The sequence below is a fragment of the Nilaparvata lugens genome, chromosome 3 (genome assembly GCF_014356525.2).
Source record: "Nilaparvata lugens isolate BPH chromosome 3, ASM1435652v1, whole genome shotgun sequence".
NCBI lineage: Eukaryota > Metazoa > Arthropoda > Insecta > Hemiptera > Delphacidae > Nilaparvata > Nilaparvata lugens.
Window position 1 is genome coordinate 1,276,767 of NC_052506.1, and position 16,179 is coordinate 1,292,945.

At 33.8% G+C, this 16,179-nt stretch overlaps 1 protein-coding gene and 1 long non-coding RNA gene across 3 annotated transcripts in view; both read left to right on the forward strand.

Moving 5' to 3' along the window:
• LOC111061480 (tetraspanin-9) overlaps nt 1-16,179 on the forward strand; it is a 49,851-nt gene that overhangs the window by 26,988 nt on the left and 6,684 nt on the right. For both annotated transcript variants that reach the window (XM_039422585.1, XM_039422586.1), the window contains exons 2-4: nt 3,183-3,282; nt 3,838-4,029; nt 11,947-12,117. In XM_039422585.1, coding sequence (XP_039278519.1) covers nt 3,205-3,282; nt 3,838-4,029; nt 11,947-12,117 — 441 coding nt within the window. In that variant the 5' untranslated portion in view covers nt 3,183-3,204. The remainder of the gene's footprint in view (nt 1-3,182; nt 3,283-3,837; nt 4,030-11,946; nt 12,118-16,179) is intronic.
• Nucleotides 5,871-6,407, forward strand: LOC120350158. The gene is made up of 2 exons (XR_005570660.1): nt 5,871-6,287; nt 6,350-6,407. It is a non-coding gene; the product is annotated as an uncharacterized LOC120350158 (long non-coding RNA).

Below are 16,179 nucleotides of genomic sequence, written 5' to 3' on the forward strand. Positions count from 1 at the left end.
TAAAGGTCCAACTGAACATACCTACCAAATTTGAACGTTTTTGGTCCAGTAGATTTTTAGTTCTGCGAGTGAGTGAGTGAGTCAGTCAGTCAATGAGTGAGTGCCATTTCTCTTTTATATATATAGATAGATTTTAAATAAATAAAAATAGAAATCTGATTACCCTTTTTTAAAATAGTTCAGTCACATGCTTCGGCTGTAATGATGCCATAAATGAAAGTCTTGTCTCCATTATCAAGACTTGATAAAACATGTTATGACTATAAATACGGTAATTCTAAAAAAGGATACATAGATTTCTATTTTTATTCATATACATGAGTAGCCTTAAAGAAAAAATACAAGTAATTTCATATTTTTTGGAACCAAATTTTAAAATTGAGGAGTTCTTTTATTGAACTCTGTTCTATCTCTTCTATAACATCTACATATATCAGGACAACTTGTAATTACACCTGTGAGGCCTTTTATCTTCTCAAACACTTTCATGTTTTCAAGTGTCAAAATAAAATAAATAACTACAAGACTCAACCTACTTCGGACTATGTGTAACTCTATATAAATTTGGAAGAGGAATAGCACCAAGGTTACCTTATTTTTCTCTCCCTATCATTTTGATGATGTACCGTACTTATTGTATGAATAAATGAATAAAGAATTCATTCATCTATGACAGTAGTATTATACAGGGTGTTTCAGAAGTAGTGTCGAGAATTTTAGGGTATTGTACCTGGATGCTAGGAGACTACAAATGTCATATTTGAAGTGTCCAAAACTCAGCGGTTATCCTTATAGCTGCCATTTTGTTTTTTCACTTAAAAATTTTTATCTCAAGAACGAAATGTTGTATTTATCTGAAATTTGGCATGAATATTTATGCTATAAAGACTCAACTATAAAAAATAAAAAAAAAATTTTTCGTTGAAATTTTTCAAAATGGCGGCCATTTTAAATTTTTGATGGCGAATATCTCGAAAACCGTCCATTTTACAGAAAATTTACAAGAGACAAAAAAGTTAGCAAATTTTTTCACGATTCCAATGATACCTAATTTATTAAGATTGGTCAAGAATAACAGAGAATTAATTTTTTTCGTACTGCATGCATGACCACTTTTCACCATTTAAAGATCAATATTAATTTTTTTTATAATTTCATGAAAACCGTTCTTATTACAGAAATATACAAGAATAACTTTCCTCCAAATTTTATTTTACATTGAAAAATATTAATTTCACTCAAATCGGTTCACTGATACTAATGCAGCAATTGCTCAAAATGCCGTCCTTCAACTTGATTACACAGTCTGCACCTTTCAATCATGGACCGTCGAACTGCTATAAAAGCATTTTCATCATCTTGAATGGCACCTGCTGCAGCAACCACTCTTGCCACAAGGTCTTCTTCGTTTTCTACTGGCGTGCTGTAAACAAGGTCTTTCATATGGCCCCAGAAAAAAAAATCTAAAGGGTTGAGGTCAGGTGAACGTGCGGGCCACGGTACTGGTCCACCCCGCCCAATCCACCGCTGACGATAGGTCATGTTCAGAAAGTCCGTAACAACATTTCCGAAATGAGCAGGGGCACCATCATGTTGAAACCAAATATTATATCTGTTTGCAAGAGGCACATCTTCCAAAAGTTCTGGTAGTATGTCTCTTAAAAAAGTAATGTACGTGGGAGAATTCAGACGATTAGGAAGAATGTATGGTCCAATCACGCGATTACCTAAGATACCCGTCCAAACATTCAGCGAAAATCTATGCTGATAACCACGCACTTTGACCTCATGAGGATTGTCTAAGGCCCAGACGTGACTGTTGCGAGAGTTGAAGATTCCTTCTCTTGTAAAGCTGGACTCATCGGTAAATAACACATTTTCTAGAAAATTTGGTTGGATAATGTCTTGCTGAAGAAACCAACGGGCACAGTTTACTCTTGGCTCATAGTCGCGTTCAACCAATGAGTGAACTTTTTGAAAGCGGAAGGGGTGAAGTCTTTCCTTGTTTAGTACACGCCACACAGAAGAAGCACTTGAATTGATTTGCTTTGCAACTGCTCTCGTACTCGTTCTAGGATTGAAATCGAATTTCTGCAATACTTCCTCTTCAAAAGCAACATTTCGAACTGCTCGAGGCCTACCAGCAATTACCCTGTTCCGTTCAAATGAACCAACTTCTCTCAGCCGATTGTGAGTTCTTGTGAACACCTTGTCAGAAGGGAGACGGCGGTTTGGAAATGCAGCTGCATACATTCTTCTTGCTTCGGTCGCATTGCCAAGAGCTGCTCCATACATGAAGTGAATATCGGTGTACTCCAGCGAACTAAATTCCATTACAATAATTAAATATTTGTGTAGAAGCAACGTAAGAAAATATTGAAACTGGAAATTTAAGATAGAAATAAGACCTAGGAAACGTGAGACTAAGAAATAGGAAGCACTACATCTGGTTCTTTACTTTTAATGAAACAACAATACTTTTACAAGACAAACATTATCATCTGAAAACCATTGTAAAATCATCTGTTTGCCCATATGGAGCCATACCGAGTTTCAAAGCTTCATCTTAAATACATCTGGAATTAAAAAATTAATATTGATCTTTAAATGGTGAAAAGTGGTCATGCATGCAGTACGAAAAAATTAATTCTCTGTTATTCTTCGACCAATCTTAATAATTAGGTATCATTGGAATTGTGAAAAAAGTTGCTAACTTTCTTGTCTCTTGTAAATTTTCTGTAAAATGGACGGTTTTCGAGATATTCGCCATCAAAAATTTAAAATGGCCGCCATTTTGAAAAATTTCAACGAAAATTTTTTTTTATTTTTTATAGTTGAGTCTTTATAGCATAAATATTCATGCCAAATTTCAGATCAATACACATTTCGTTCTTGAGATAAAAATTTTAAGTGAAAAAAACAAAATGGCAGCTATAAGGATAACCGCTGAGTTTTGGACACTTCAAATATGACATTTGTAGTCTCCTAGCATCCAGGTACGATACCCTAAAATTCTCGACACTACTTCTGAAACACCCTGTATATACATCTCTAAACTATATAATGTCATGAAGAGTTGCTCTACGAAACGCAACCTGTATAATGCTTTGTAATGTCACATTACTAAAGAGAACAGCAAATTATATTAACATAAAATAATATACTATTTTGTCTTTTTTCAGAGTTTCTTAAACGTTCTCCAGAATGGGGTTCGGCTCAGAGATGGACGGGTGTGGACAATTTGTGAAATATAGTATGTTTGCTGCCAACTTTGTCATATTTGTAAGTGAAACAAACAATTTATCAAATTATTTCCTAATATTCTGATTTGTTCATCATCAGTAACAATAGAAATCAATAGAATATCACTCCACATCTTATCGAGGCTGCGTTCGGTCAATTAACAAAAAATAATAAATATTAACAATATACATTGCAGCTCGGAATGGATCGAGAAATCATCTTCTTAATTTGTATGAAATCACTTTTTGCTATTAAAAAGAACTACTAGGTATAGTGAGGTCCACGTTATAATGGCAGTGAACAAAGATAGAAGAGCAGCGTTTCTGATTGTCTGCCTTAATGTATTTCTACATTGTTAAAATCGGATTTGGCAACGTTGTGGAGTTAGAAAAGGGTAGCACTATCTGCTTTTTCCAATGATAGACAAGGATAGCAACACCAATGTCAATAAAATTCTGCCATTATAACGTGGACCTCACTATAGCAGTCAGATATTTTACAATAAATGAATCAATCACTCACTCTGTGACAACGAGATCTTTTGAGACAGGTCCGCCATCTTCCTGGTTGTACTCATTTGTATAATTTTGGCAGGTGGGTGGCATAACAGTGTTCGGAATTGGCATCTGGACTCTGATGGACAAATCGTTCATCAATGAGTTGCTGGGCACAAATCTGTTCATGGGTGCCGTCTACATTCTCATTGCGACAGGAGCCCTCGTGTCTCTAATCGCGTTCTTCGGATGTCTGGGCGCCATCAAGGAGATCAAGTGTATGCTGCTAACTGTGAGTACTGTAACCTCTCACTAAACCATCTCTGTTTAGGGATGGCAATTAGGGTTGCCACCCATACTATATAATAAAGTATTGTACTTTATTTGGAGGTCTTGTACTTTATACTTTGTAAGAAAGATAAAGTACGCAAAATACTTTATTTTGTTCAATAAAGTACTATATAATAAAGTACGAGGAAATCAAAACATTCTACGTTTGTAGAGTGGTGGAGACTGTCAGATTTCAAATAAATATTGGCTACATTTTTTCAGTGCATGTGATGCTGATGAGTTCAAGAATTTGTATAAAGTGGTTTCATATTTACTCTCTATCCCTGCCACTTCAGCATTTGTGGAATGGGTGTTTTCGGTGATGAATAATAAGTGGAGAGATGAGAGGAGCAAAGCATCTTTGAATTTCTTTGAATTCATAAGAAATAATGACTTAATGATTTATTTCAATTTGAATGTTGATTGCAAAGATGCTTTGCAACTCTTCACCAGTAACAATTATTTATTGATGATGGCAAAAGCAATAAGAAAATATATTTTCAAGAATAACTAATTGATTTTTATTAAATTTAAAATTTATTATTAAACTCATTTTGTATTCCATTATGTATTGTATTTTGAATATCCATAAAAAATTACTTTATTTGCATGGGCTACTTATAAAAGATATTAAAAACAATTTATATACAAAATTTATTTTCTCCAGGAGCACATTCAACTCTAAAATCAAAAAAATAATACTCAATAATAAGCCTTGTGGAGCACTTGATGGAAGAAAACCATAAACATATTGATATGAATGCTAATATGAAGATTATAAACGTTGGAAGCAAAAGCAGTAAATTAAATTAATGTAAAAGAAGATTTCATATCTACACTACAGCATAATTAAATAGTAATAAATATCATTCAATTCAATTTAGATAATCCCATTTTTGATAAAATTATGCAAACCAAGAAATAGAACATAATATGGAGGATAGTCTTATATGTGCATAAATTAGTAAATACTTTTCACTTTCCTTGCCCTATTACCATAGGTAAGGAAAGTATTGCTTTCCGAAAAAAATTAAGGTACCCCAATTTCTAAATTTCTATACGTTTCAAGGTCCCCTGAGTCCGAAAAAGGGGTTTTTGAGTATTGGTCTGTATGTGTGTATGTGTGTGTGTGTGTGTGTGTGTGTGTGTGTGTGTGTGTGTGTGTGTGTGTGTGTGTGTACACGATACCTCATCTCCCAATAAACGGAATGACTTGAAATTTTGAACTTAAGGTCCTTACACTTTAAGGATCCGACACGAACAATTTCGATCAAATGCAATTCAAGATGGCGTCTAAAATGGCGAAAATGTTGTCGAAAACAGGATTTTTCGCGATTTTCTCGGAAACGGCTCCAACGATTTTGATCAAATTTATACCTAAAATAGTCATTGATGAGCTCTATCAACTGCCACGAGTCCCATATCTGTAAAAATTTCAGGAGCTTCGCCCCATCTATGCAAAGTTTGATTTTAGATTCCCAATTATCAGTCTTCAGATACAATTTAAACAAAAAATTTCAAGTGGAAAGGATTGAGCATGAAAATCTCAACAATTAATGTTTTGTAACATCTTCACCTAAAAGTGGAATTAAGCTCGAAATTCGAGAAAATATGATTATTCAATTGCAAACTGTTGGCACCTGTTGATTCTATTAAATCATTGAATTGAATTGAATTGAATTGAATTGAAAATTTCTTTATTCATCAAAATGCACAAAATACATCTGAACAGTGTCAAATTACAAAAATAATTATTAATATCGTCACAAATCATCCTTTACACATACAGAAGTCAAAATTCTGATAAAAAAACAAGATTCTAAAATCTTACAGTCAAATTGACATACTCCTGCAAAGAGTATAGAGATAGTCCCACCAAATATTCCTTTAATTTTTTTTGTAGGTATTCAACCTCCTCTATTTCTTTCAACTCTCTAGGAAGTATATTGAAAATTTTCTCCCCATAAAAAGTGTTTTTTTCTTAAAGAAATTCAATCTATGCCTCTCCTCGATCCTTCCAAATCTGGTGTTGTAGCCATGTGTTTCGTTTCTTGATCCTGTTGACGAGCATTTTTTAAAGTACATGACTACGTCAAAAATATATTGCCCATAGATTGTTAAGATTCCAAACTGTGGAAAAACGAGTTTTACTGAGTCTAATCTTTTTAACTTCATTATTATTCTGAGAGCTCTTTTTTGTTGTAATAGTATCTTATCAAGGTTACTCTTGGTTGTACTTCCATAGATAGCAAGTCCGTATGCCAGATGAGAATGTATTAAAGAGTGGTACAGGGATTTCATTGTCTGTATACTGCAGATATCTGTCAATTGCCGCAAAGCAAAAAGGCCGGGGGATATCTTTTTTACAACCTGAGAAACATGTTTATCCCATGATAAGCTGCTATCAATATCAAGGCCTAAGAATTTTGTGCCATCCACTAATTCTAAGGTTTCGCCATTTATTTCAACATTTGGGGACCAATGATTATTCTTTGCCTTGTAGAAAAAGGAACTACAATAGACTTGCTGGCGTTTAAAAGAAGATTCCTATTATTTAGAAATTATTAATGGAATACAAGCCAACAGCGGATGCTGCTTCAATCTCTTCAATGGATTCACCCGAGAAGATGATGTTTGCATCATCAGCATAGAGACAAACAGCAGCTTTCCCCTGGACCACCCTAGGCAACCCTTTGATGTAGCACAGGAACAATAAAGGACCCAATATTGAGCCTTGAGGGACACCATATTTCAGACTCCTCAGGTCAGAGCGGTATCTGATTTTATATTGCAGCGCATGCGTCTCTTCAATATGCTCTATCTCAACAAATTGTTGTCTATCCTTCAGGTACGATTCAAACCATGTCTGTTCTATTCCATTTACACCTAGAGTTTTCAACGTATCTATCAAAACATTATGCCTCACACTGTCAAAAGCACGAGTCATATCCAAGAATATGCCAACAATTTTCTCCCCTTTGTCGATTGCATTTACGATAGAGTTAATGAAATCGACTCCAGCCGTTATCGTGAACTTTTTAGAGCGAAAACCATGCTGTTCTTTGTCCAAAATGTTATTTGTTTCTAAATATTCTATTAGCTGCATGTACACCACACGTTCAATAATTTTAGAAAATACTGATAAAATAGATACTGACCCTTCTTAAATATTGGAAAAACCCTGGCTACCTTTAAAATGTTTGGAAAATGGCCCGATATCAAGGAGGAATTTATTATATGAGTCAAGGGTTTAATTATTGCCGGCAAGACTTTTTTAACTATTGTAATTGGGATGTCATCTGGCCCTGAAGAAAGTTTATTTTCAAATGACATTATTATTTTTACTAACTCATATTCTGAAATAGTTTTGAATCTGAATCTCAGTGTGGATTGACAGTTTGGATAAATCGGGGTTTCAACAGGTTCACATCTATCAGGAATATTTGGTATGACAAACTTATCTACTGCTGTAACAAAGAAATCATTAAATATATTACTAATAGTAAGAGGGTTTGTTACATGAATTCCATTATCTATAACACTTAAATTTGAGTTTTTATTTTTGTTTTTACCAACATTATCGTTAACAATCTTCCAGATAACTCTATTTTATTTCTTGCATTGGCGACTTTATTGTCAAAGACTTTTTGTTTATTTATTGCTATTTCCTGTCTCAAATCTCTCTTTCTAGTTTTAATTTGATCTTTTAAATCATCACTCTTTGTATTTCTAAATATTCTTTCAAGCTCCAATAAGTCTCTCTTTTTCCTAATGACCACGCTGCTCGAATATTTATCCTTATTTGTTTCCTTCTCATTCATAAATAGCTTTGGAAAATTAATGTTGAAATAATATGAAAAAATTGAAATAGATGCATTATACTTATCACTTACTGAAGATTGATAAACATCCATCCAATTGACGCTCTCTAAATCTTTGAAAAATATATTGGAATTACAGTCGTCAAATCTCCTGCTAAGACCTCTTATTGGTTTTTTGTGAAAGTTACTAACATTAAGAATTTCAAATAGCTGAGCATCATGATCTGATATATGGGTTATAATGCCTGACACTTTCAAGTTCTCATCACAAATATTTGTAATAAAATTATCAATAGCTGTTTCAGAGGTTGTAGTTATTCTAGTTGGAAAATCGACCTTAAATGACATATTATACATTTTTAGAATATTACTGAACTTAAGGTAAACATTATTCTTTTCTAGTACATTAATATTTATGTCACCAGCTAGTACAACATTTTTGTATTTCCTGCACAGAATTTCAAGCAATATTTCAAGTTTTTCTAAAAAAGAATCTAAGTAACAATGTTGGGGTGTTCTGTACAAACAGGCCATAACAAAAGAGAAACTATTAATAGAAAATTTGGTTACACAACACTCAAATTCTTTTTCCATCGTTATAGACTTTATTGCCGGCAGTTCAACGGGCCTGCAACTTGAATAGATTTTATTACTAACTAAAATCATGACCCCGCCTCCCATATTATTACTCCTAGAGAAATTCGAGCTTATAGTATAGTCGGGTATATTTAACAGTGCAGTTTCAGCTTCTGACATCTTGTGCTCAGATATTGCCAGTATGTCAGGTTTTAGCTCCTCTAAATTAATCCTTAGCAAGTCTAAACGGGATGGCAAGTGCTGAACATTCTGATGTAAAATTGATATTCTCCCGGATCCATCCTGTGAGACACTTGTAGCTAAGGTTGAGTAGTTTCCACCGAGCGGCAGTCGTTTCCCAAATTTGTCGCAGGAGATGCAGTGATAGACAGGGACTCGACCTCGGGAGACTGCATGTCGCCGAGCCGCCCAATTGGTGACCGGGGTGGAGAGGCCACGCAGCCCCCCGCGAAGGTGAGCCGTCATCGGCCAGAGAAACAGGAGAGTCAACAATCGCATAGTCACCGTCCTCAATAGCCGCAGAAATCCTTCCAGCCAGCCAGCCCTTGCCCCAACGGTTGAGGTGCATGCCGTGTCGAGTGTGGTGGAATCTTTCTGCCCGACTTGCCTCTACAAGTATCACATTCTCATACCTCCCGCCAATAGCCTTGAGTAAACAGTTCGTCCGCGCTACTTCCCTGTTTACACAAGACCACTCAACAAGGTCGTGTCTGTTTGGAACATCTACTAAGACAATTTTATTTTTTTGAAATCGATTAATCGTCTCCTCGATTCCCGTTAGTGCCTTTTCTGCCTCGTTTCTCGCAACATCGTTAGCGCCGCACAATATAATTAGAATATCATTATCAGCAATTTCACCACATATATTATCATGGCATAAATCTGTTCAGTCCTAGCGCCAGGACTTACAAAACCAATACATTCATAGGAGTGTTTCAACCTACCATTCAAATGCCACGTTAAATTCCTTCCATGACTATCAGATACCAACAGTATCTTCTTTGTTTCATTGAGCATATTTTTAGGGAGATTGTTTTTTACTAATTCTGGTGCATTTTTTTTATTGTGAGGTCGTTTGCGTTTTGAGGTAGCAATCTCTTCAGCCATTGCAGCAATATTTGCATCTATATCCTCCTCATTTACTTGAAGAGGCTGGTAAAAGTTACGTAGCTTGACGTTGAAATTGCTAGGCAGACTATTTCTTAATTTATTTCTCCTGTTAGTAGGTTCTAACTGGAAAACCGGAGTATTACGCTTGAGGTCAACTATTTCTTCATCTCTCTCCAAAATAATTTTTTTTTAAATTTACATTCACTATGAAGAGATAGCAGACCTCGTGTGTCTCCAGCGTTATTGTCCTGTCACCAGCTGGCTCAGATCTTCGAATAGACTTGAGATGTGCGTGAACACTAGCGTCAGGTGATCAATTTTCATAACGGCAAGGAAAGTTGTGTGAGTGCGCCAAACCAGATTTTTTCTTTGACGTCTCCTCCTTGCACTATTGTACTTTCTGTATTTATTATTGATTGTGACGATTCAATGTTGCGAAGCTTGTCTTTTATATGCAACTACCTGAATTAATGAAATTTGATTGATTGATTGGAGAGGTATTTATTATGCAGAAGAGAGCAATCAGGATATATTGAGTAGAGCTGATAGAATAGCCCAATGTAAGCCACTTTTTGTTGAGCTTGGTGAATCTTTATATTATTCTGTAGCTTTTTTCACACTCATAAGTGAAGGGAAACGCTCCAATGTAGATCGAACGTTCATGTGATCAATAGGCTACTCGACATAGGCATGACATCAAAATTCCTTTTGTCCGTCTGGAGAGGCTATAAGGTCCAATCATGTGATCATGGGTAGAAGTTTATTCAAGGCTGTGCAAAGGCTAAAAATAAAGATTCTACTCGTGATATTTTTTCAAAGTTTTTTGATTTGTATATTATTAAGCTATAAAAATGGAAAAGTGTTCTCAGGAAAACATTTTTTCTGATCATTACTTTTTGAGATATGAGCGCCTAATGTTTAAATTTTTGGGTCAGAACATTTCATATTCGGTAATAGATAAATGCATGAGATTTAGAGGATAGATACTTCATGGTATTGTTTATCTATTAGAACAAAAAATTTCTGAAAATATCAATTTTTAAGATAGTTATTCAATTTACTAAAAATAGCCAAAAATAACTTTTAGTTGAGTAATTTTTGGTAAATTGAATAACTTTTTTAAAAATTGATATTTTCAGAAAATTTTTGTTTTACTAGATCAACAATACCATGAAGAATCCATCCTCTAAATCTCATGGATTTATATATAGCCGAATTTGAAATGTTCTGTCCCAAAAATTGACACTTCAGGCGCTCATATCTCAAAAAGGATTGGAAAAAAAGTTTTTTTTGAGAAAACTTTTTCATTTTGATAGCTTGATGATATACAATCGGAAAACTTTGAAAAATATCACGAGTGGAAAGTTTATTTTTAGCCTTTGCACAGCCTTGAAAATTTCTCCTCAAGTTTAGAGACATGGGAGCCATAGAGTTAAAAAAAAACTCTACATACGGGGCTCTGCTTAAACCCTTTTTATGATGTTGAAGAGTTTTTTCAGCTGCCTGAATCCAGCATAGACCTGTAATGTTCCACAACCATTGAAACCATAAAATTATAAATTATTGACTTGTACCATAGAGAAAATAGCATAAGTATATATCCCATGGTATAGGGCGTTTATGTCGTAACTTTTACTGTTATCTCAAGCCGCTAGTTCATGTAATTTTTTCCCGTGAAGCTGTGTGACGCTGGTAGTCTCTCATTTTGTGCCGTTCATAAACTCTCACCCCAACAAAACAGTAAAATTCGACAATAATCAACAGTAATCGGCTTGAGATAACAGTAAAAGTTGCGACATAAACGCCCTATACCATGGGATGGATATCTACTTACTCTATTGTTTCTCTATGCTTGTACCGTACTCTATATTGTAACTTTACATAAATAGAAGAACTCTAATCTAATCTTCGGATAGTCTTCATCACTCACGTACAAGTCTCTAATCTAACCGTACAATTATTGTGTTCTTCTTCTAAATCATTGACGAATTTATTGAAATCAATTATGAATTTATTCGTCTGGGTATTGACTTATGGCTGGTGATGAGGAGTTGCATTTCTTCTTTCTATAATTACTTACTTAAGAAATATAGATAATGATTTTTGCATGGGTTCACGAACTGCATGACTTTTCTCCTCTCTTTTTCTATGTCTATCTTTCTATCTTGTTTTTGGAGTAATCTACATTATTTTGTACTGTGCTCATCTATTCTAATTTCAGTTTCACACTAATATAGTTTATTCATGTACAGTGCTATTTTGTTTTGTACCAATATGGGTCTTGTTAGACTCAGTGGAAATTGACATATTTTATTGTATAAATAAATAAATTTGTTGATTTTGTTCAACAGTACTTCATCATCATCCTGATAATTTTTGTTGTGATGCTGGTTGGCGGAATACTGGGCTATGTTTTCAAGGAGAAGGTCAGGTACACCATGGAGCAAGAAATGTACAGCTCCATCAAATTCTACAATGAGAAGAGAAACATTAGACGCGCATGGGATGATACACAGGAAAATGTAATTAAAATCAATAAAATAATAATTTTTATTTTGTAAGCATAACTAATAAATTATAATTATTGAGATTATCGGTATAGATCAATTATTGGGCCTATATTATTTGAAAATAATTTTGTGTGTTTTGAATTGTAAATTGAGTGTGTAATAGGAGAATGAGTGACACATAACCTAACTACATTTGAACTGTTATATAAATTAGAATTGGAACCGTTTTGGGCGTAAGCCTGTGGTACTCTTCTGAAAGTTGTGTAATTCTGAATGATTGAATAAATAAATAAATAAATATATCTGTGGGTAAATGACACAAGTTGATAAGTCACATTTTTGAACATATTGAGTTAGGCTATGCATATGGTTGTGTTCAGAAAAATTAGATCTATAAGATGGTAGGTATCTAAGTTATATAATAAGAGAGAGTAGGGTTGTGTTTGTTCGTGTGTTCGTTTGTTCGCATCAAAACATGTCAACTTGTGGATTGCATACCGGAAAAACGGGAATGATTTAGATTTCCAAATTTTGCACATAGATTCTAAAAATAAAAATCTCGTGCACCTGGAAGCCCAAATTTTAATTTTCCTTTTAGATTTTTCAGAATTAATGTTTAAATTTCGTTAATGGTACATTCGATTTCATTAAAAAATCACCAAATCATATGGTCAAAATTAAAAAAGGTACATCTGTTTCTATATTGCTTTCTTCCTGAAAAACATAGTTTTGAAACTTCGTTTTCCTGATGCAATGTTTATGCCTACAACACGTGGCATGGATTATTAATTTTTCAGCTACAATTTTTGAGACAAATGCTAAATAAACGTCTACAGTTTCATCAATGCTGTATCGGCAATATGAAAACGCATGCAGTTAATATGTCTTTCAATGAAGGTGTTATTCACATAAAGAAGTTATATTCTTCCAGTTTTATTTAATTAAAATTTCAAAATTATTCGAGCCCTGATAGAATGACTGACTCACTGTACATAGGCCTATTTTGAATTCTTCTAGATTTCATTACAAGTTTTAAGAAAGACCCTTGCGAAGCACGGGTTACCTGCTAGTAACTAAATATGTTGTATCTCTTTAAATAGCTGAGATATAGGCCTGATAGAGCATTTTCTTCCAAACCCCAAGTTGACAAATATTGATAAGTACATATATCTCAACACTCTTCTACCGGTTTGTATTATAATCCAATTTATTATCAAAAGATGGCAAAATTTGATAAGTGTATGTACTGGTAGGCTATTATGAAATCTGAAAATCAATAACCTCTATGAGAACTACATAACCCATACAACTTTGCAAACAGTTCAGTTTGTTTAACTTGATCAATACTTGTAAATAATATCAATTAATTGTTAAAAAATATATTCAAATTTCTAAATAATCGATTTTTAAGATATTTCCTATACTGTTACATTGTGATTTGAAACATTTGGCAGATGGCAAAACATGATATCTCTGACATCACTAGCAAAAATCCTCAATAGTTTTTTATATTTATTTATTATATTATTATGAATTTAATTATGAAGTTAATTTTAATGTTTTATTCCTTGATATTTTATATTCAAATAGTCAATGATCAGCTGATTATATTAGTGTAAAATGGGTAAGAAAAAATATGATAGATAATATTTTTGCAGCTATGCCAAACTTTAAAATTGCTCTTCTGAAAAGTCTACAAATCATGACTTATCAGCTTGTGTCATCTACCCACAGATTATTTATTTAAAGAACAAAAATCCAAAGTTATATGCTGTGAACCTCCCCGAAGACTTCTGCTACTGCAAATATTAGATAGATAGATAATTTAGCAGCCACTGACCTCCTCTCAAAGGGGTTTATGGACTTGTCAATCATTTAAATTATTCAACTTGAAATGTGCATTTATAAAGCAGATTCTAACATATAATACTCTCAAAGGTCTGCGAAAAATCGCCGTGAACTAAAGCAACTGAAAAATTCCCGAATCGAATAAAAGCACTGTCCTTCCAGTTCTGTCTTCAACTGAACTCTCAGTTTTCCAAGTGTTAGACACGTTAAATGTGTTGGCAATACATTGAATAGATGAATACATACGCTGGTTACCCCTTTCGCATATAAAGCTGTACGATGTGTTTCATCCCTGAGTACATGTCTGTATCTTGTCTCATAAAACCCTTCTTAAACATAAACTCATTTTTTATCAGACAAATTGCTTCCAACATATATAAACTAGGGAGTGGGAGAATTTTTAAATGCTTAAAAAAGGGTCTGCAACTAGTTCTTATTGACTCTCCTACCATAACGAGAATTGCCCATTTCTGCAACTTGAAGATTAAATTTATTGGTTGACATCCGAAGAATTACCCCAAAATGCAATGCCATATGTGAATGGAAGAGCGTGTAATAGACCTCTTTCAAAGTTTGAATATCTAGCAGATTTTTCATTGTCCTAAGCACATATACAGCAGAGTTTGATTTCTTTTTCAAACATTCTAAATGGGGTTTCCATGAAAGTTTACTATCTATGGTGACTCCTAGAATTTTAACTTCATGTACTCTTTTAATCTCATGATTATTAACCTCCAATGCTTCATTCTTGTTACATCTGAATGCAAGAGCTTTGATATTCGCCACAAGGGGAACAAATATAATGAGGTCCACGTTATAATGGCTGTGGAGAAAGATAGGAGAACACCGATGCCAATTCTCCTGTTATTGTACTGTATTTTGGATGAAAAAAATCTTTTTCATTTCAATTCTAGGCCTTGCCACTGGCTTCCATAGAGGATAGCTGATACCGGCATATCTGATCATACAGTTCATTCTTATTCAAAGTATACGGTAATCAAGTATATTTTATTCGTCAAGGAAATGTACCTACTTTTCAATAAGTCTTCATAATAATTGAGATAAAATATCTTGTTAATTAATTACATTTCTACATTGTTAAAAACCATCTGCCAATTTTGCAGAGGTAGAAGAGGATAGCGCCATCTGATTTGTAGAATGATAGACAATGATAGCAACACAAATGTTAATCAAATACTGCCATTATAACGTGGACCTCACTATATAGTTATAGTTAATTTATCTGCCAGCCTGGGAATTAGAGCATTATGCTGTACATATGTACATAATATATCTGGTTTACAGTATTTAACTTTGGATTCTCGTTCAATAATTATCAATATCGGGGCACCGATCTTCGCTCTCTATTTTTATTTATTGATAAAGAGAACACAATTCTCTAAAATGATCGTGTTTATATTTCACAGCTGGCTATACGTCATCTTATGTATTTCGGGGATGCGATATTTTGATTTTTCACATACTCACTTTTTTTACTATATACAGCTGTTTCAGCCAAGGATGTATCCTTTTAATTCCGGTTTTCACAAGGATGAGACCTAGAGCAATCGAATATTTATATCATAAACCTACTATGTTCCAAATTTTGTGAAAATCGTTGGAGCCGTTTTCGAGATCCGTTAAACATAAATAACCAGATATATAAATAAAGGAATTGCTTGTTTAATATAATAGGATTCAAGCATTTGAACAAATGCAATTACTCATTAATCTCCAGTAATAGATAAATGAATAAACATTCACGGTACTGAATCTCCTATTCATGACTACATGTACTCATAGATCAAATAATACATTGAGTTTTAGATAGGAATAATAATTCTAAACCGTTCATATTCACTCATTTTCTCTCTATCTTATATAATACAATAAATGAAAGAACTCTGGCTTATACACGTACAGGATAGGAAATTCACGAATGACGCATCATCACGTCTCAACTACTGGACTGATTTACTTGAAATTTTACATAAAGATTCTTGATTCACCGAGGATGGTTGTAGGCCTATTTTGAATTATTCAAGATCTCAGTAGGTCAAGTTTTCAGTTTGTCAAGTTTTTAATTAGACCCTTGCGGAGCACGGGTTACCTGTTATTAGTTTATAATAAACTCCACATTATACTATAAACAGTGAACACTATGGATAACTACCACATTACCCCCTTCACAATTACTCAGAAAGTTAAAATACCATTCAAAGATAA